The sequence below is a fragment of the Drosophila guanche genome, unplaced genomic scaffold, assembly GCF_900245975.1.
Source record: "Drosophila guanche unplaced genomic scaffold, DGUA_6, whole genome shotgun sequence".
Taxonomy (NCBI): domain Eukaryota; kingdom Metazoa; phylum Arthropoda; class Insecta; order Diptera; family Drosophilidae; genus Drosophila; species Drosophila guanche.
Window position 1 is genome coordinate 4,057,749 of NW_022995749.1, and position 19,836 is coordinate 4,077,584.

At 37.5% G+C, this 19,836-nt stretch overlaps 5 protein-coding genes across 9 annotated transcripts; 2 read left to right on the forward strand and 3 right to left on the reverse strand.

Moving 5' to 3' along the window:
• Positions 1 to 257: 257 nt before the first annotated feature.
• Positions 258 to 3,013, reverse strand: LOC117584952 (synaptic vesicle glycoprotein 2B-like). The gene is made up of 9 exons (XM_034274148.1): positions 2,897 to 3,013; positions 2,676 to 2,837; positions 2,453 to 2,615; positions 1,976 to 2,097; positions 1,356 to 1,767; positions 1,074 to 1,197; positions 722 to 1,005; positions 518 to 645; positions 258 to 463 (listed from the first exon to the last, which is right to left on the reverse strand). The coding sequence occupies exons 1-9, from the start codon at positions 2,967 to 2,969 to the stop codon at positions 417 to 419; spliced, it is 1,515 nt and encodes a 504-aa protein (XP_034130039.1). The 5' UTR covers positions 2,970 to 3,013; the 3' UTR covers positions 258 to 416.
• A 2,151-nt stretch (positions 3,014 to 5,164) lies between these two features.
• Positions 5,165 to 6,096, forward strand: LOC117584974 (SAYSvFN domain-containing protein 1). 2 transcript variants are annotated; one of them, XM_034274176.1, is made up of 2 exons: positions 5,165 to 5,358; positions 5,447 to 6,096. In XM_034274176.1, exons 1-2 carry the CDS (start codon positions 5,200 to 5,202, stop codon positions 5,834 to 5,836), a joined length of 549 nt encoding a protein of 182 aa, XP_034130067.1. In that variant the 5' UTR covers positions 5,165 to 5,199; the 3' UTR covers positions 5,837 to 6,096. The 2 variants fall into 2 exon arrangements, with proteins under 2 accessions (XP_034130067.1, XP_034130068.1); XM_034274177.1 differs by having other exon boundaries at positions 5,166 to 5,343.
• Positions 6,097 to 6,523: 427 nt separating this feature from the next.
• LOC117584972 lies at positions 6,524 to 10,605 on the reverse strand. 2 transcript variants are annotated; one of them, XM_034274171.1, is made up of 6 exons: positions 10,466 to 10,605; positions 9,850 to 10,258; positions 9,682 to 9,793; positions 9,292 to 9,431; positions 7,792 to 9,166; positions 6,524 to 7,727 (listed from the first exon to the last, which is right to left on the reverse strand). In XM_034274171.1, the coding sequence occupies exons 2-6, from the start codon at positions 10,184 to 10,186 to the stop codon at positions 6,614 to 6,616; spliced, it is 3,078 nt and encodes a 1,025-aa protein (XP_034130062.1). In that variant the 5' UTR covers positions 10,187 to 10,258; positions 10,466 to 10,605; the 3' UTR covers positions 6,524 to 6,613. The 2 variants fall into 2 exon arrangements, with proteins under 2 accessions (XP_034130062.1, XP_034130063.1); XM_034274172.1 differs by lacking the exons at positions 9,292 to 9,431; positions 9,850 to 10,258; positions 10,466 to 10,605 and having other exon boundaries at positions 9,682 to 9,770.
• Positions 10,606 to 12,373: 1,768 nt separating this feature from the next.
• Positions 12,374 to 18,518, forward strand: LOC117584973 (tyrosine kinase receptor Cad96Ca). 3 transcript variants are annotated; one of them, XM_034274173.1, is made up of 11 exons: positions 12,374 to 12,498; positions 13,369 to 13,552; positions 13,959 to 14,221; positions 14,301 to 15,074; positions 15,141 to 15,390; positions 15,481 to 15,569; positions 17,069 to 17,208; positions 17,340 to 17,445; positions 17,513 to 17,652; positions 17,848 to 17,989; positions 18,058 to 18,517. In XM_034274173.1, exons 2-11 carry the CDS (start codon positions 13,372 to 13,374, stop codon positions 18,280 to 18,282), a joined length of 2,310 nt encoding a protein of 769 aa, XP_034130064.1. In that variant the 5' UTR covers positions 12,374 to 12,498; positions 13,369 to 13,371; the 3' UTR covers positions 18,283 to 18,517. The 3 variants fall into 3 exon arrangements, with proteins under 3 accessions (XP_034130064.1, XP_034130065.1, XP_034130066.1); XM_034274174.1 differs by having other exon boundaries at positions 12,377 to 12,498; positions 13,392 to 13,552; positions 18,058 to 18,518; XM_034274175.1 differs by having other exon boundaries at positions 12,400 to 12,498; positions 13,384 to 13,552.
• A 352-nt stretch (positions 18,519 to 18,870) lies between these two features.
• LOC117585415 lies at positions 18,871 to 19,816 on the reverse strand. Its single transcript, XM_034274888.1, has 2 exons — positions 19,639 to 19,816; positions 18,871 to 19,576 (listed from the first exon to the last, which is right to left on the reverse strand). The coding sequence occupies exons 1-2, from the start codon at positions 19,814 to 19,816 to the stop codon at positions 18,987 to 18,989; spliced, it is 768 nt and encodes a 255-aa protein (XP_034130779.1). The 3' UTR covers positions 18,871 to 18,986.
• Between the last annotated feature and the right edge of the window lie 20 nt (positions 19,817 to 19,836).

Consider the following 19,836-nt stretch of genomic DNA (forward strand, 5'->3'; position numbering starts at 1 on the left):
AGATCCTTCCACAGACAATTAATATTTTCGGTCATGATAAGGCGGGGAACTCGTGCCGTCGCAACCGTCAGCGTCGCGAGAGGTAGTGGAGATTTCGATCCGTATTGCGAGAGAGGTATCAAGCTATTGCGAACTTCGAGAAGCCTTATGTGTCGAGGAACTTGTTGGCAGTGGATGGGAGGGTAGGGGAAGGGCACAGGGCCTCCCGGCTACAGGGAGACTAAGCAAGCCAATAGTAAATCTAATATAGGAAGATGTAAGTTACAAACTTCTTAGTGTATTTCAACTTTTCAAAACGTAACATTTCCATTATGTATGTAAGATTGTATGTACACATATATCATTCTCTATTTCCAAGAATGTAATAATTATAAGTAGGTAAGTTTAATCAGTTGGTACAATGGTACCGCCCGAAACTATGTAGACGTCTCGATTGGTATGATATAAACAAGTACGACACACACTACAAACAAAAACTTGTTAATATTTAAATCTTAGTCATTATTAAATAAATTACCAAAGAGAATAAAATTGCAAATTGCAAATGTTGTATTACAGTATGGCTGTAACATTAGCCCCATTAAGTTTGTAGCTGCGATGATTCCAAGTCGTCCCAAGGACATGCAAAAGCTAACAGCTTTTCCCCTAAAATGTTTAAAATAGATCAAAATACTGTGTAGATTACAATTCCTAACTGTTATTAAATCCTAGATTTGGTTACCGTAGGTGAGTTGGGACCAGATCAACTATTGCACCGAGCATGATGGAAATCGAAAGCCCCGGAAGAAGTATATACAGGCAAAATAAAACAAGTACTGCCGTTCGGTTTCCAAAAAAATGAAGACAAATACCGGAAAACGTGGCAATTATGAGCGCAGCCATCAGAACGTTTTTCCGACCCAAAGGATTAATTAGAGTGCCTTGAATAGAAAATCCAATTAGAAAGGCGACCCCAACAATTGCATTGTCTATGTATGTTTTGCTTGATATGTGATCTGAGCAAGCCTAAAATGTGAAGATTAAGAGAAGTTTAAAAGTATCCATTATATCCTGGGCGAAAAATATGTATTTACCAGTGTTGAATTTTCTGCTTTTGTTTCGTACTCCATTAATATTTGGCAAACGGTAGATGTGTCATTGAGAGAACCAGATGACCGATTTACGATTTCTGGAAACCAAAACTGCATACCATTTGAGCTGTAATTAAATACTATTTGTAAGTAAGGCGTTTAATGAAACGAATTGTACCATGCATGTTCATGAATTAAAGAAGATGTTTTTTAATATTTATCTTCAATTAATTGATGAAGACTAGATGGATGCTTGATATTTGCAATACTATATTTTCACTTTACCTGAAAAACATCCCAAACACTGCCAAATTGCTAATTATAAAGTAGAATCCATGGGGCTTATAAAATAGGGGAACGGTTGCACGTGCAATTTTTAATAAAATAAATCTGGGGATATTGTCCATCGAATTCTCGACAGATTCAGCTTCTGATTTTAGCATAAATTCGTCACAATTTAGCAAGTCCTTTAGAGATTTGCCTCGATTAAATTTACAAATCCAAGTCACTGCTTGTATTGCTTCGTCTATCTTATTTTGCGATAGTAAAAGCTTCGGGCTTTCTGGATACCGTAATAGTAGCAATCCCCCAATTAGTCCAGGTAGAAGACTTATAAACATAATTAAGCGCCAAGGCCGAAAAACAAAATCTCCTATGCTGAGGGACCAGTTAGACGACAGCACCATCCAAGCAGTCACTAAAGGTCAAAAACAAATTACAGAAAGTACTTTTAGTTTGCTGAAGTGAAAACAATATATGTTTATTTATTAGACATTTACATTTTTTCGGCATTGCTTATCATTTCAGAGATTGTTACTGAATTTATTACTCAAGATTTAAATTTAAATTAACGCAATGTCTGCAAGAATATCCACTAACCTAGTTATTATTGCTTTTGTGCTTACCTGGAACATATATTGCAGTCACGCTGACGAACATTGTTGAATAGTTTATAGCAACTGCTCGATGTTTGGGTGTATTGAATTCACTTAAATAGGCATATATTGCAGCTGAGACACCTCCAATGCTATTTGTAAATACATACACAAGAAAAATATATTTTGTAACTATGTCAATTAATTGTAGTGTTTACGACAACAGCTTTCAGATTTATGACACAATGGACTGTACTTAAAAATAAGGACACGTCTGGTCTTGTAAATGTCGACCATCAAATTGAATTTGTACATATGTAAATACATATATGTATGCATGTGTACATCGTGAATCTCGACGAACCTCAATCTATAAAGCCTCCAGTTATGCAAGCATTTGATGTCATTAAAGGGGTGTGTGAAACCCCGACATTCTCAATTATATATTTTAGGAGCGTTGTTATTTAAATAGACTATGATAATTACTTGTTAAAATATTTCACTTACCTGATACCAACGAGTAAGTTAATTATGTTAAAAGTCCAAATGTTTGTAACGAACATAAGAACGAACTGTAATATGTTGCTGGCGAAAACACCGCAGAGTAAAACTTTTCGACGCCCAATGTCGTCGCTGATGTATCCCCATATATAGGTGGAGACAAATAGTCCTGTAGATTTAAAAAAAGGTCCTCTTAGTTGTGCAAATTTCTATTTTTTATTCGACTCACCTGCAACACAGGCAGCCATCATCAGACCTTTATCAGCTTGAGTTGATTCAAATTCACATTGCGATGCGATTACTATAATACTCATGGATTGTTGAGCAGCCACAGACGTTATCGTCAATAATCCACTAATGATTAAAAGTAGCCATTGCGTTTTGCCGTAACCTGGAAACGCAGTATAAAATGTAGTATAGTTAAATCGTCACAAATGGTAATTACTTTACCGATCTTCTCTAATATCAGGTCATAGTCCCACGAATGTACAGACTGGGGAGTACTCTCAAACGAGTTTTGCATCGTGGCCTACCTAACAATCTTGTTGACTGGTCATTGCGCAATTGCAACACCTTCTTTTATGCATTATATTCTAAAGTCAAGAGCAAGTTTAGTGAGACAAACCAGTTTTGAGAACAAAGTAAAACATTTTAATATAAACACATTCAACCAATTTGTATAGAGAAGAAAGCGGATCCCACAATACATATACATATGCTCAAATTAAGCTTGTCGTCGGTATGGCCACCTGGCTGATTTTCTGTCTTCTTTGAGAGATTATACATTATGAGCCAGAGTAAACGAGAAGGGACGTGTGAGACGCTTCTTCCGCGTCACAACTTTTATACCCGGCACTCAGTACTACATCTGTACCTTAGCGGTTATTTGTCAAATTTTTAATTTTGTCCTCATCTGTCATCTACATCTACAATACTTTTCACGCGAACACGCTCCGTTAGCTCGCCCCCCTTCCCTAGACCCACACTCTGCAGACTAGCGGCAGAGGCAGATAAAAAAGCTCTCGCATAAAAAAAAAATATATATATATAAGCTGAGGGACGGGGTGGGTTAAAAGTCAGCAGAGGCAAAGGCAGAGGGACGGCAGAGGCAGGGGCCGAGTGATGCAGAAGCAGAGTGTAAATGAGAGAATGTGAAAATAACAACAAAAGCTGGGACAGGGTGGGTTTAGCCACTATAAATTAATTTCTTCATTGTGGCCATAATAATGATCCAATCGGATCCCAATTTGGTGATCTGATATATATGGCCATTCCCTACGGAATAGCGTTTTTACTTTTCTTTTATCTTCAAAATTGTAGGTTTGGAAGGTTTTCCCCGGGGCGGGGCTAATTTTTGAAATACACTGGTTTAAGTGTGAGCATACAGCAGTCTGGATGCAAAATTTGGTGGCTCTAGCTCTTATAGTCTCTGAGAACTAGCCGACAAACAAGACGGACAGACGGACGGACGGACAGACAGACATCGCTCTATCGACTCGGCTATTGATGCTGATATACTTTATGGGGACGGAAACGTTTCCTTCTGTGCGTTACATACAACCGTTATTCACACAAATACAATATACCCTATTTACTCTTTGAGTACCGGGTATAAAAATCAAGTTTACATACTTTTGCAATGCACACGATCACGTTTTTCTAATATTTGTTTAATCAAGCTTACTAAATTATTTATAAATAACAACAATCATTCGTTTTGCATACGATCCTTATTATTCCAGTACTTAAAGAGTGTACATACATATATTAATTTGTAATTTAAACATTTAGCTTTTAGTTGCCCCGGGAGGCAGCCACTGCAAATGAATTTCTTCATTCTGGCTATAATAATAGTCCGATCTGATTCTAATTCGGGAATCTGAGAGATATAGCCAGATCGATCCAAACATAATGCGTCAAGCCTAGTACACTCAGATCCGAAAACAGTTTGCGGGCTGCTGAGTGTTACCAGAGGTCTTAACTGCATGACGCATGGTTACAATGCTCAGGCAAAATAGTGAACAAAAAATGGATACAAGCAGGAGATTCCTTTTAGCGGGATTGATGGCTCTTGTATTCAAATAGTTGTTAAGCCCATATCTGAGGGAAAGAAACAATATTATTGAGTGAGTACTAGAAGTGTAAATAAATGAAATTATGAATTCCCAAAGAGTTCCTCTCTCCTCTATAAAGCCTTGATCCGGGCAAAGTCGTAAGCGTAGGACTCAGATCGTCCAAACATTTTTTCGGATAAATCAGGTCTGATTTCCTACGGAGACTACAAGAATTTGTGAATTAAAATAAAACGCCGCGATATACTTGTACTGAGACGACTATACGCAGATTTCCTGCGCACATATTCCTCGGCTCTTAGTCTTCCACAGAAGAGTTGGCACAGTTACAATTATAACTCCTCCATTAATGGAGGAAAGCAGGATACTTATGTGTATGTGTATACAATCCGTAAGGGAAAATGTTACTGATTTGAGTAATTCTGCCCAGTGTGTCTGTATGTTTTAATTTAATTATTTTCAAACCGCTGAGAAAATATTTGTTCACTCCAAAGCCGTTTGGCTTATGAACTGATGCAAAATCCAACACAACTCGGTCAACAGAGTGCCACTAATACTTTCTTAACCTATCGATGTACGAAATGTGTGTCTCATTCGTTTCACATATCGCGTAATGTGAGTTTCGATGTATCGATATAATGTTATTATTATTCTGACAACATTTAATGTAGTACAATTTATATGGCTGATTTTCAAGAACAGCTGAAACAATATCGCCTAAAGAAGCGAAGGAAAGAAACGCTTGAAAGCATAAAAGACAAATTTCACAGATTCTGGATGTTTGGCACAGGCTCTAGTAATGACACTAAAATCGATTTGCAACAGGTACCGTCCACGTATGTAAGTGCATATAGAGATTCATGCATATGTTGACATGTCGATTAAAAGGAAATATGACTTTAATATCAAAAAAATTGTTTATTGGTAGCCTTCAAGCAACAACTCCGAATTGTTTGAGGAAAACTCGCACGATGAATCTCTGTCCTCCAGTGCAAACGAATTGGTGGAAGAAAGGAACACTGTTCCCAAAACCCAAAACCATACAGAGGGAAACGTACTGAAGTATACTCTTTGGACTGTATATCTTCTTTTTTGGATAACTCTGTACGTAATAGCGATTGAACTGAAGTTTGGATTGGTTTATCTGATGTTTTCTGCACTGTTTGGTATTTACTTTAATACGCGAACGGGCCCCAAAAAGCAAAATGAAATTAGCGCATACAGCGTTTTTAACAAGAATTTTGAGAGTATAGATGGTACACTAAAGGCAGAACAATTCGAACGTGAAATTCGATACGGCTCAGGAAGTGTTAAATAAATGTATATTTGTATATGGAGCTTGAGCTTTGAAGATCCACATTAAAATAGTATTCCAAAATATGATATAATTTTCATAAAACCGATGTTAAAATTCTACATGTCCTCTGAATGTTACAACTTCATACAAATGTAAGGGAGCTTACTAGGACGCGCAGATGTTTAAAGAGTCTACAAGATGGACCTTTGAAGTTAGACATTCAATAAATCGATATATTTTGAGCATTCCGTAATGCTAGAATGATCCTAACACAAAATAAACCTATCATTTCTTCTTTGTGATAATCCAATATGTAAATATGTCGAAACTCTCCAAAAAGAGTCGAATTCGGAAGATAGAAGAATGTGAGATACGCACCACATGACCCTCCGCTTAACCAATAGGCAGACATGTTGAAAAATTTAAAAACCGGATTTAATCTTACTAGAGAATATTTAAAAAAACCATACAACCACTCTCGCGGGAACGAGAACGGGACTGTTGCGGATAAGTATTTTCGAGCCTTGATTAAGCATTTCTTTGGATTCTTCACAGATCATCATTGAAAGAAACTGTTGGATCGCAACTGCATTACTATGACTGCTAAAAAATTGTAGGCATAATTATATTAGTATTTTTTGAACTGGGGGAATCTTTGTTTATTTAATATAAAATAATTAACAAAACAACCGAAAATTAAAGCTGCCATTTCAAGTTCATTTGGGACTTATTACCTCTAAGTATATACATTTCTATCTATCTTTAATTAATTAGTCTAAGCCAGGTAGTCTCAAAATACTAGCATTTCGCCGAACAGGATTTTCGTGAAGGCAGTAAACATAAAATGCTCAGTGCCATAACTACATGCCAGATTGAATGAATAATGTGATAGTTTTGTTTGGTTTGCAGAAAAGCATAACACACCAAGCCTACACAGACAAGGCAAATGCCAAAAGGCAGCCAAACTGTCAAGTAGCGACGAGTCGGGTACATTTTGCGAGTTTGGCCACAGCGAATGCCCCAGCTGGTCGAAATAATGCAGATTCCAGTCAGTGCTGGTGCGAGAAAGACCCATAGGCTCTGTTTATTGAGCTCAGTTCCAAATGCTAGTAAAATAGCACCAAACATATGCAAAGGTGCAGCAAGCTGTTGTCGGATGTCGGCCATAGCCACAAGAGTTACCCAGATAGCCAAAAGTCCGCAATAGAAATCGCAAAACTGTAACACACCAATTTTTACCAGGCAAAAGCTATATTCCTCCTCACCCGAGTCGCAGGCATGATAGAAAGCAGAAAAGAACATTGCAAAAAAATAAATTACGCCTTCTGTAAAGAAGCGGCGACTCAGAGCGACGTAAATGCTCGGAAAGAAGATCAAGTTACTTAAAGTTAGTAGCAAGGTTGCCAGTAGGATAGACATATTAGTAGGAACCTGAGAATCTTCTGTACAGTCCCAACCCCGATATCCCTTCATGCATACGCATGTGGAAAAAACAAAGCCGCCGGACATGTAGTGATAACAGCGGCCAAATTGACCGCAACGTCCTGCCACGCAAGGACTCGATGACACGGAAAATACCACTGACGTGTTACAGTCATTGACTGCAAACGGTTCCTCCGTCGCAGTTTTGTGATGTATCTCATATAGGCGAGCCATGTCGTCGTAGTTGGAAGTGCATTGATAATCCATCATGCACTCCTTCCATTTTAAAATCTCCGTTTCATTCATGCCAGCCAAGCACTCTGGCGATTTTATACAGGCAGCGTATTCGTTAGCAACACCAGCACAGGGACACGGAGAGCGCATTTCCTTCAGGAGGTTTTTATGATGACCAACGAATTTCCTGATACTATCGTTTATTGTACCACGTGACGTTTCTGCTCCATGGCAGTAGAGTCCCATGGTCACATACCTAAAAAATAGTTAAATGAAAGTTAAAAAGAAACATGAATGCTTTTAATGAAGTATAAACTTGCCATCGTCCACCTTCAGGAAAGGGAACATGAATTAGACCAACGCTATCCGTGTTGTTCACTATCTTTGAGGCGTTTCTCAGACGCTGCCCGTACCGGCATTTGTCCGGCCATGTGGGAACTCCGGGCTCTCCCAATTGCATACAAACAACAATATGTATGCTGTGATTGTTGGATTTGATCCGTATTTGGTCTTTTGCCAGGACAGTGTCTTCTAAATCGCTTATCAGTTTTTCAGCTAGTATGCCGTCACGCTCGGAGGCTGGCGAAAGAACGGGGGGAGGCATCTTTATATCGGTATTAGTATGGAGAGCATGCTTCATGGACACGGCGAATGTCAGTGTGCCTCCAATATCATTAACTTCGCCAAGATCAAATGAGAATCCTGAAGCAGAGTCTGTCGTTAAGTTAAGGACGGCCGGGACGGTGCCATTTTCATCTGGCTTGAGATCATAATCAAACATAAAGAACTCGCGATATGTTTGTCGCAGCAGTGAGTAAAAATTCATATTAAGAAAGCGCGTCGGCGTCCAAGGGTGAAATATGTTGGTTTCGTTATCATCTTGCGCACTGATAGGCTCTGGGAAATTAAAATCGATTTGCATGGCATACGATAAATTTTGTTCCGGCAGATCCAATTTTGGTATACCAATAAGCTTTTCCAACAAACGACGCTCTGATTCTAAAAAGAGATCGGTTTCTGCGTCTCCTTCTTTTCCCGTCTTAATTTCTTCATCTTTCCTAACAAATTTTAGCTTGGCATAGTGCCATGTGTTCGGCTGCACACAAAACTGAATTGAGATTTCCTTCGTCTGATTTGGACGGATCACCGTACCATGAATATTGTTGTGTTCGGCCTCGCTAAAAAGACTTTCCTGAGGGTATGCATTTGCTTGAACATAAAATCCAACGTCTGGACAGTGTACGCACTCTTCTACGAACGAGATACGTGCCGTGGCAATACCAACGTCGTCAGGCACAAAGAATTTGTAAGTAGTTTCATTGTTGCCAGTTGGGGCTTCGGTGCTTCTGTCAGTGTCGTGGAGCTTCGACCCGGACGTTGAGTTATTTTGAGTAAAATTTTGGAATCGAGCAGTTCTTTTGGTTTTTGTACTAAGAGCATCAGATAGGTGTTTACTTTTACCCAGTTGTTTTAGTTTCTTTTGAGTGCCGTGCAGAGAACGTCTTTGGTTTTGAGCGCTCCCATTTACAGGATGCTCGATAGTCAGGTCGGCTCGAGATTTTCTCTTTGGGTCCTTAAGAATTTCAAACATCGTTAGATTGCCATTATCTACTTGACCACTATTTAAAATAATCGGGCGGAAGCGTCTTACAGACATATCAGCCATCAACAAAGTGTCACATGATGCAGCGAGGCCTAAAAGTATCGAAAATAAGAACGATTTAATTTAAGATATACCCTGGATATGCAGTTGATTCATAAACATTGGGGAAATAAATATATATTAAAACGATTTAATTCAAAAACTAAAATTCGTTTACCTTGTTGCTCAATGCGATCATTATTTGGATCTGTCCAACTCACAAATGCCACGGCAAACCAGTTACCTATGTGAGGACCCTGTATATGAATACGTTGTTGCACCTCATTGGACTGGAATTGTAGGCTATAAACTTTAGACCTGCAACAAAATTGGAATCAAAATAAACATGGAAAATAAAGAATTACGCAGGCATTGTCCAATGTACTAGATCGTAATAGCGCAGTCGGTAACAAAAATTATCATCATAAATATACGATAATCTAGTCACTAGATCAAGGGATCGTGGATATCGTCAAGTAGACTTTCAGATATATCAAACAGAGTTGATCTGATCGTATGTTGTCATAATACATTATTATATTATTATATATTATAAATTGTATCATACCTGTGCTCAGGACTGAGAAAGTTATTCGGAAAAGTAATATTTTCAGGGCTAATTACTGGGTAGCTGCTTGCCTTCAAGTGTAACGTAACGTCCTTAACTTTGCACTTTCGTTCTGAAAAGTATGAGTTAGTTATTACATAGAAAATTTCGAGTAATTGTTTTACTAACGAAAGGCATTCTTTGATTCCTCAAATGCTTTAAAGGTAAAATAAGCATCCCGAGAATCCGGTGGAATACGGAAGTGCAAAATAGCGACATCCTTGTAGGATGTGTACTTGAGTAGAGAGTTTGATGGCAATCGGACGATCTGCTCGAGATCAGCTGGTATTTTAATTTCTTCAGGTTTTTCCTTGGAAAGTTCACTTGTCAAAAATTTATTCTCCATTGCTTTGGGCAGTACTTGAACTCTAGAATCCACAATGATCAGTCGATGGTCGATTATAAGTAGTGAAAAAACTACTAGAGGTACACATTTAGTACGATATATAGATGTCTCAATCATCATTTATTAATGTAATATTCGAAGTGAGTATTCATTAGTAATCGTCAGTAAATCAGTTACATTTGGTCGCCTTTACTGGAATAGAAAAGAACAATATATTTTGTCATCAATATTGTTAGTACGGTAAGAAGAGTAGGGTATAAGAAAAATGTTTGACAGATCGCCTTTTAACTGAGGAGGAATTAATGCACATCAATTGTTGCGAGTTTATATTCCTCTTATGTATATGACATAGATTTAGTTTTGATGGTAGCTTAGTAACGTAAAAACATAGTCACTTACAGCTTGTGTTTTTGTTTTAGTTGCGAAAGTGCTTTTGGAACGAATTTACACAGTTTAGTAGGAAAAAAGCACAATAGCACCGAGTTCATTGAAAGCGATACTCTAGGCAACTGAAGCTTGTTGATTTCGGTTGTACAACTCATATTGGACCTGCTGTCTTATCAGTGCTAACAAGTTCGAATGAATTCTCATTGCATTATTATTCGAGCATACACACGCACACACACACACATGTGCTCTTCTTCGCAAGCTTATCAGTGCCGTTATCAAATATTCAACTAATTCTCTCGAAGTAAATATTGAATCGTTCGTTCTCGGGATTCAGAGAATTCTTGATTACAGATTTATGTTGCGTTTGTACATTTGTCAAAGAAATGTTAAAATTAGCAAAATCGCATATTTGACCTTAGACATTTACCGACTCTAAAATTGCTTTTTGCCCTCGTTTTCCATTCTCTGAAGGTAACTTTTTATCACTGGGCCGATTTAGGGCTTACAAGTTTTGTGCATTATATATTTACATAAATTCATTTAGCCGCTTTTGAGTTGTGAATAGCCTATCGATTTATTTTATGGGGATGACACATACATATGTATGTACCAATTTCCAACTTTCTAGCGTTTTTCCTCGCCCTTTTTTTGGTTACTTTAAGTTTAGTTTAATAATCAGTAACTATCACTGCCTCTCAAGAATCTCAAGAAGGATCTTATACTGCCAAAAATTCAGTAAAACCAATGTTTTCATGGATTGTTTCCATTTTCAGGAGCTGTTGTACATCCAGAAAGCGATTTGAGATACTTGCCAATAAGATAATGGCCACATGGTTAATAACAGCGTAGGCCAGTCAGGACGACAAGAAGGACGACTATGTTTCTCTGCTCTGCCTCTGCTCTTAAGCATTACTCGTAAACAATACATACGTATTTGTATTGTATTGTATTTTTATCGACGGAGATGTTGAAAAGAGATGTCTTCTACATAAATGTTTACTAAACCTACGTTAGTATGCTCAGTGCTGTTGGTTTGTTTTGGTATTTGCTTTCCGTTGTCGTTGGAGACACTGCAATTGCAATCGACCGGAAGGATAATGTGATTTTAAAAGACAGAAGTAAGCTTTGACTGATGATAAGCATTCACAAAACTATAGTACCTACATATATACAGTCTAATCCATATCAATTGATTAACTTGAGTTGATAAATAGTTAAACTCGCTCTCCTGAATATTCGTTAATGTTTAAAGGTGAGTAATCAAAGAAAGCCAAACTCAGTCGATACTTGTCGATTCATTAATTTTCATTTTCAATTCAGACAGGGAGTCTATATAGGTCGATATGGTTTAGAGTTTGATGATTTTCGTCGTTACTCTTGGGTAAAACCAAAGACTTAGAAATAATTGTATAATTGATATAACGAACTTTTCAACTTTGTAAAAAAAAAATATCAACCTATTTTTCAGGCTCCGAAAATAAATTAAATTAATAAATAAAATGAATTATTATAATTGGTGTTGAGCTCTGTTATTTAGAATTTGTAATATATTTTTAATTTTATATGCTTAAAATAGTTTAAAATTAGTATATCTGTAGGCTTGTAGGCTGTAAGAGAGTATAAGAGAGTCTCTTTGCAAGCGTTTGTTGATTTTTGTTCAAAAACTAATGTAAACTCACGAGAATTTTTGTGAAAGCAAAGTTTGCTTGAGTTGTAGAATGTAACTCTCTGTTTATACATATTCGGAGATACGCAATGTAGAAACCTAACAAAAAACCTTTGATATGATCGCTTGCGTTACAGAAACAACTTTGTGATAGTAGAGTGGCAGTGCCAGAGAGGAGAGAGAGAGAGAGAGGCAGAAGGTATAAGCAAAAGTTCGTTGCTTTAAGCCAAAACAAGTTTTTGGTTTGAGAGTGTGCGGTGCGACGAATGACGCTAGACTGGGCAGACAGTTGATTCTTCGAAGTGTTGGCGAGTTGTTGTTCGTTCCGAGTTGTCAAACGGACGGTCCGTTCGCCCATGGCCCTAACTGGAATTAAGTAATACGCAGCCCGTGAAAGTTTTGTGAAGTTTTAGCATTTATTTGTGTACAATTCAACAATTCAGCAACCCCAAAAAATTATTAAAATGCTAATACTTAATCGTTTGCATGACTAATAATACAAATTAGTACTGTGAGTGGATTCCTAAACTACATAAACGTGCTTAGAGCTGCACCGAAATCCATGAAATATGTATTTAAGTGTACATACATATACATATATGCGTGTTTATATAAATATGAGCTTTTGTTTTTTTTGCGTGCATGTGGCCTAGGAGACAATGGTTATACATTTTACAACATCTGGATCGCTATTTCTTTCCCCGCTTCCTCTTACTGTAGATGTACATACATCAATATATCTTTCTCTGTGATCCAATAATTAAATACAAATAGATTTTAATTTGATGTACATAAATACATATGTACATACATACATGTTCATATGTACGAGAACAGTCATACTGGTTCCGTTTTACTATTGCGCCATGCACCCGATGCTGAAAATGTTAAAAAGAGAAATCGCGGACCCGTTTTATTTAGCGTACTTTTGTATGTGTGTGTATATAAGTATGCGTATGCACATGTACGCATTTTCTTCAAGCTAAACATGATTTGTGCCCTTGATGGAAATATGGAAATTCCGGACATGGCTATACCGATTCATGCTTATCATGGTGCTTATGAATTCATATTTGTATTTATGAACATATATAATACATTATAATACGTATGAAATATGTATGTATCTACTATGTATAGTGCGTATAAACTTATTGTGCGTTATTAACTGAAAAGCCGTTGGTACACATTCGCGACTACAGTGCTCCCCTCAAAATGTGTGATTTATTCTATTTTTTATCAAAAGTGTATGCACCCAATGTCCTTTAGACATCCAGAAAACTTCGCAATGGATTTCCAGGATTTCCAATGGATTTGCAATCACCAGAGCCGTTCGAAATTGTGTAAACAAAACATTTTTACATGTAGAAGGAATTTATCCATTGCAATATTAATAGCCACAGCTGGAGTCTTATCTTTAATATCCAAAGGTGAGACACATTTATTTTGATATGTATGTATTTTTGATCTAAATAGTTAGAAATAAACAAACAGACCATCCGAGGGGTCAATACGCTCTTCCAATACCTGGCAGATGAAATAATAAAATGACCACACACAAATGCGAAAATGGTGGGCAAAACTAATTGTCTTGCTCTTGAAGTCGTACAATAATCCATGCCTACTGTGGGCGCGATTTCGTTACTTTTGCCATGACCGCGAATATTTGACTATGCTGAGACATTCGTACACACCCGCATATGAACATTTAAATGTATTTTTGTACACTCTGTACTTCTAAAATATAACAAGAAATTTTCTCTTATTCATATGTGTGATATTCAAAGCTGGGCCATTTCTTCCCTTTAAATAAGTCTTTTTCTTTTTATCCTGCAGCTGAGGCTAATGATCAAAATGCACCTCCAATTTTATATGTACGTGAACGCAACTGGCGTATTTCAGAAGCAGAAAAAGTGGGACAAATAATAGATAGTGTCCGTGCCGAGGATCCCGATGGTGATGAGTTGATATTTGGTATTGAGCCGCGCTTTCTGCCTCCACAAGGAAGTGACGTAGGGGCTAGCACACCGGAGAAATTGCCATTTCATATTGATTCACAAACTGGTGTTGTCTATCTTAATGAAAGCCTGATGGGTCGTGTAAGTAAAAGTACCAAATTCTAATTGTAAAATTATTAATAATGCCTTTTGGAATATGAATATGATTTGATATTTGCAGGCCGGCCAGAACTTTCTCATATACATAACTGTCACCGATGGACTCTACACAGCGAAAAATGAAGTTTTTATCAACATATTGGGTCAGCGGGAGAATATGTATGGCTATCGACCGCAGACATCTATCTCGAATGTGGTACACAACATTTCGCAGTTTCTTCCCTCTTTTGATCAACTGCCCGGCGTTCAGTCTATCAGGAATGGACTGCCAAACAACCGGCCTGCTTTCAATTTTTCGCCTGGTCCTCATGGAAGCAACAGTGGTATACCTTTCGGTAACTTTTACCCACGTTTTCCGAGCTCCAATGACAGAACAGAAGCTAGCTCTGAGGAAAAAAAAGAGACAACGGCCCCAACGATATTAGGCTCATCGACGGAGAAAAGTCGTACCAAACTCACTCCCATAGTAGATAATACTTCCACTAGGCCACAAGAAACATCGACAAAGACGCTGCAAGATGGGAGTGGGAATACCATAACCATTTTTTCAATAAAGTCTACCACCATTCCAATTGTTGTCACTATTTGCGGCTTCGTTGCAACTGTTTCTGTCTTCCTCGGCTACATTTGTCGTCATCGGCTTTGCGCTATTAGTAAAACCCTCAAGAAATCAAAGGAGAAGGAAGAGCTGGCAAAGAAATCTAATCAGAGCCAAACAATAAACACGCTGAGTGATGATGGACGCAATTCAATTGTAATGCAGCAGTGGCAAGGGCCAGTCGCCTTTGCCAATCGCTATGTTGCTTGGGAGCTGGACCAACCGATTCCGACAGTTGTGAGTAAAGAGTGCAATTCAAAGCACTTATTTATTGGATAAAATATTAATCGAGTTTTGTTACAGGCAACGTCACAATTATCAACTAGTGTGATAAACAGTTCTGATGCTTCTGCTATCGGGCCTGACCCGGTAGTAAACTTAATGCCAGTGACTCTTAGGTCGGGAAACAGTTCAGTGGCACCGGAAAATGGCTTGGTCGTCGATACCAACAGTGATCGCTGGGAATTCCCAAGATACCGACTGAAGTTCTTTAACATATTGGGCGAAGGTGCTTTCGGGCAAGTTTGGCGCTGTGAAGCCACAGACATAAATGGTAAGTAATCTCTATGTTTCCTTGGATTCTGAATTTTGTACATCCATACAAGCTTAATAACTATTTCAATAAAAAATGATTTCTTTTTAGGTTTTGAAGGCATTACCACTGTTGCCGTAAAAACCCTAAAGGAAAGCGCCACTGAAGTTGATCGAAAGGATCTATTGTCCGAGTTAGAGGTAAGTACGAGCCATTACAGCTCTTATTTCTATACGCTGTATTTAAGTCAATGTATGCAACTTATGGAGTCTTCTTTCGACCTCGAAGTTTGACCCGACCTGATCTTACAATACAACAACCTTTAAATATAGATATATATGGATAGATAGTAGAGAGAAGTTTTTCTGTATATAAGCAGGTGATTTCAGGTATAAACAAGAAAATTACAATTCCCTAAGATACATATATACATTCATACACACATATGTAGATCTTAATGCTCGGCTTGCAAAGAAATTGTAGATAAAGTGTTGGTATTTGCTAGGCTGGGTCACAATAGGGTCCACACCGTCCCTTCACCAGAGCAATCGGCCATTCATTTTAACCATTTCATACGATTAGGTATTTAATGGCCGACAGTATAATGCGACTGCTATATTGCGATATTATTTAATATCGATATTTTTGCCGTTTTTCACAAATTTCACACAACACAGTTAGTTTGTTTACATTTTGTATGCGGACGTTAGATGTGTACTTCTCTACATATGTATGTATGTATAAAGACATACTTACAAGGAATTGATGTAACCGCAGCGTAAAGATACATACATTTTATGCTTTTTCTAGGATATAAATTTAATGTCAGAGCAATGGAATCAATGTTTGATTTACTGCACTCATGACGATTTGCTAATTTGTTCTCGCAGTTTATAACCGCTGTGAACATTTTGATCCACAAACTTCTGTATGCACAAACTCCGAACTATTTGAGGCCTATTGCCCTTGCTTACGCCACTACTCAAAATCGACCGCATTGCACCAAATCAAAACATATTTCACTGTACCGTACAAACGACTTGAATTGACATACGCCTCGTGTGCATATTTGGTGGGATAAATTAACTAATTTTCGAATTTATAAACTTGCACACGTATTGCTAGCGGCCCGAGTTAAATGGATATGAAGAACATCAGGGAAATTTGGTTCCCTTCTTTAACATACTTAGAGCCCCCGTTATGTTAAATGGTGTGTTGCTAAGAGCGGAAACTTCGAAATCTGTTTGAAAATTCCAGCACCGAGTAACAGCTAAATAACAGCTCTGTTACCACAGCATCCTCTTCTCGTGCAGAGAGCCAATGCCGCTAAATAAATCTCTATAAAAAATGAAAACATGCGCATTGGCCATTTCTGAGTTTGTAGCAAGGATGCAGACTCCACTCTCTTTTTTGTTTTTAAATGTTTATGTTAATTAATTAATATTCTTGCCTCCAATGTCATCCCCTTTATTCTTAAAGCAGCAAATATGTAAGAATGTAGGAACTCGCTAGGTTAAAGGTCAGTGATTGACAAAAACCATAGCCCCGAAAACCAGTTCAAAACGAGTGCGGACCAACTGTTAATTATTTCTATATTTTTCTAGTAACATTTTGTTTAAAAAGAAACAATACAACCATGCATATATTAAATTGTTCGTTAATTTCATTTATTCATAATTGTTTTCTGTATGATTTTAAGGTAATGAAGTCGCTGGAGCCCCATGTCAATGTTGTTCGACTATTGGGCTGCTGCACGGACAAAGATCCGACATTTGTTATAATTGAGTACGTAAATCGAGGGAAGTTACAATCATATTTACGAAACTCAAGGGCCGAACGGTAAGAACAAAATCTTGGTTGAAATAAAAATATGAATACGATTATACGATTACGATTAAGTATGTTATTATATTGTTGTATGTTGTTTCTTATTTACTAACTATAATTTTGTATATTATATTTTTTTTCAGACACTATGGGAATACACATGGAAAATCGAATATATTGACATCATGTGACTTAACTTCTTTTATGTACCAAATTGCGAAGGGAATGGATTATTTAACGTCCCGTGGTGTAAGTGTGGCTATATCCCAAATAGAAAACCCATCAAAAAACAATGAGATTTATATTTTTATTATAGATTATTCATCGAGACTTGGCTGCGAGGAATATTCTCATCTCTGACGATCACACATGCAAAGTGGCTGATTTCGGATTTGCTCGGGATATTATAACATCAAAGATTTACGAAAGAAAAAGCGAGGGCAAGCTACCAATAAGGTAACGTTTTATTCTGGCAAGACCGGAAAATATTCGATGGTGTTACAGCAGATAGTCCGATTCCCTATATAGTACATTTGTGCTAAAGAAATGGTAATCGGAATGGGAATCAGCAAAAAGAAACTCTGCCTAGATGGGTGGGAGTGGAATTTGTACGGACTTATATTCGTGTCTTATTATTCCATACATTTTCAGATGGATGGCAACTGAATCACTGTACGATAATATATTCTCCATCAAATCAGACATATGGAGTTTTGGTATTTTAATGTGGGAAATTGTCACGCTCGGATCGACGCCTTACCCCGGTATATCTGCTGCCGATGTTATGAAAAAGGTTTGCTAAAGATATATATTTGTATAAGCTAAATTGAAACTAATATGCATTACTCACTTCTGGAACAGGTAAGAGATGGATATCGCCTGGAAAAGCCGGAGCACTGTCGTAGAGAGCTCTACAATATTATGTACTATTGCTGGTCTCAGGATCCGCATGAGCGTCCCTTATTTGGGGAAATAATTAATATGCTTGACAAATTGCTGCACACCGAAATGGACTACATCGAACTGGAGCGGTTCCCCGACCACAATTACTATAATATTGTTAACATAAGTGGAGAGAAGCTGTAGTTCTTCACAATATATGTACATTTCGCGTCACCCTAAGAGCTTTATTATTACTATAAGATACCGCAGTACTCATAATAAATATATCAAGACACTCCATCAAGTAAAAAATGGAACTGATTCTAGTTTGAAAACCGTCAAAGCTCGCAAAAATTCTAGACTCAAGACAGCTAGAGAGAGAGCTAAAAATTACTTCCGCGGTTAGGCAACCATTTCCAGGTAACTTAATATCAGTCGATAGTATACATATGTATGTACATATGTATGTATGTATATAGACCTACTCGGCTGTTGTGGTGCCACTGTGGCTTCACTTCGCGAGTACCAGGTATAATTGTTACTAAAAGTACCAGTGTTTTAGGTATTGATTCTAAATGTGTCGTATGTTTTTTTGTTTTTTTGTAAATTTCGTAAATATTTGTATATGTATTATTTTATAATAGCTAACAAATAATTTATTTTATTTATGAAGACGTTGTACATTTGACTATCTGGAACTTTAAGATTATTTATACACATTGGACATTTTATATTAATCAGTAGAATGCAAATCTTAAAAGTACTGAAATCAATGAATGAATCTTGTGACATTTCTGTGAATGTTTCCTTGCTTCAGTCTTCACATATATTCACATGCCAGCATATGAACCCCTATTGCAGCGCCCACTGCCCTCAATTAACACAACTTATGCAAATACTTGAATAGTTCAAATAAAGTGGTCATTGTTTGAGCTATGTAACTTGGTTTCCTCATTCTCTCGCTGCCACTCAATCAATTTAGATTGCAAAATTAGATCTTGGAAGGATCCATACTCCGAGCTTTGGCGTGATTTAGCTGTGAGGCCAACATCGCCCTCATCATCATAAAGATTGTCAAAGTCATATTCAGTATCCTTATCAGGGTCCGTTGAAGTACGCTCTTGCTTGTCGTAATCAACTTCATTCTGGGCATCTCGGTCGTCATAATCAGAACGAATATTGTGCTTCTGATAAAACATTTTCAATAAGTAGTCAACATTTTGGGATGGCATGTCGGAGACCATCTTGATTGCAATTTTTCGGCGAGGTCTCTTCTTTTGTTTAAGAGGCTTGTCGTCATCGTTCAGTTCGAAGTTCAGAGAGGTTTTGAGCATACCCTTTGAAGCTGTTAACTTTTTAAGCAAAGATCGGTAGAGACTCGTAAACTCGTCACTATTCTTTGATTTTTGTGGCATCAACATTTTCGAGTTTTCCATAATAAAACGGTTCAGTAATTCTTTTGTTCCTTGTTGGTCCTTTTGTGATTTTAGAAGATCGACTATAAGAAGTAAATAAATTTCATTAGTTTAGGTACAACTTTCAAGTAACTTGCATACATACTTTTTTCTTGTGATAGTCCGAGGGTGCTCTGGAAGACACCCCACTCATCTTTCCGTCCCTTTACGCTGCCTCCAGCTCTTCTTGCAGCTTCTGGCACTTTCTCTACCCTTTTGATGTATAATGCCAAGCTGCTTTCCAGTACTGTTAACAGTATAATAATTATTTTCGCAAAATGCATTGTGAACTGTGCTGTGCCTT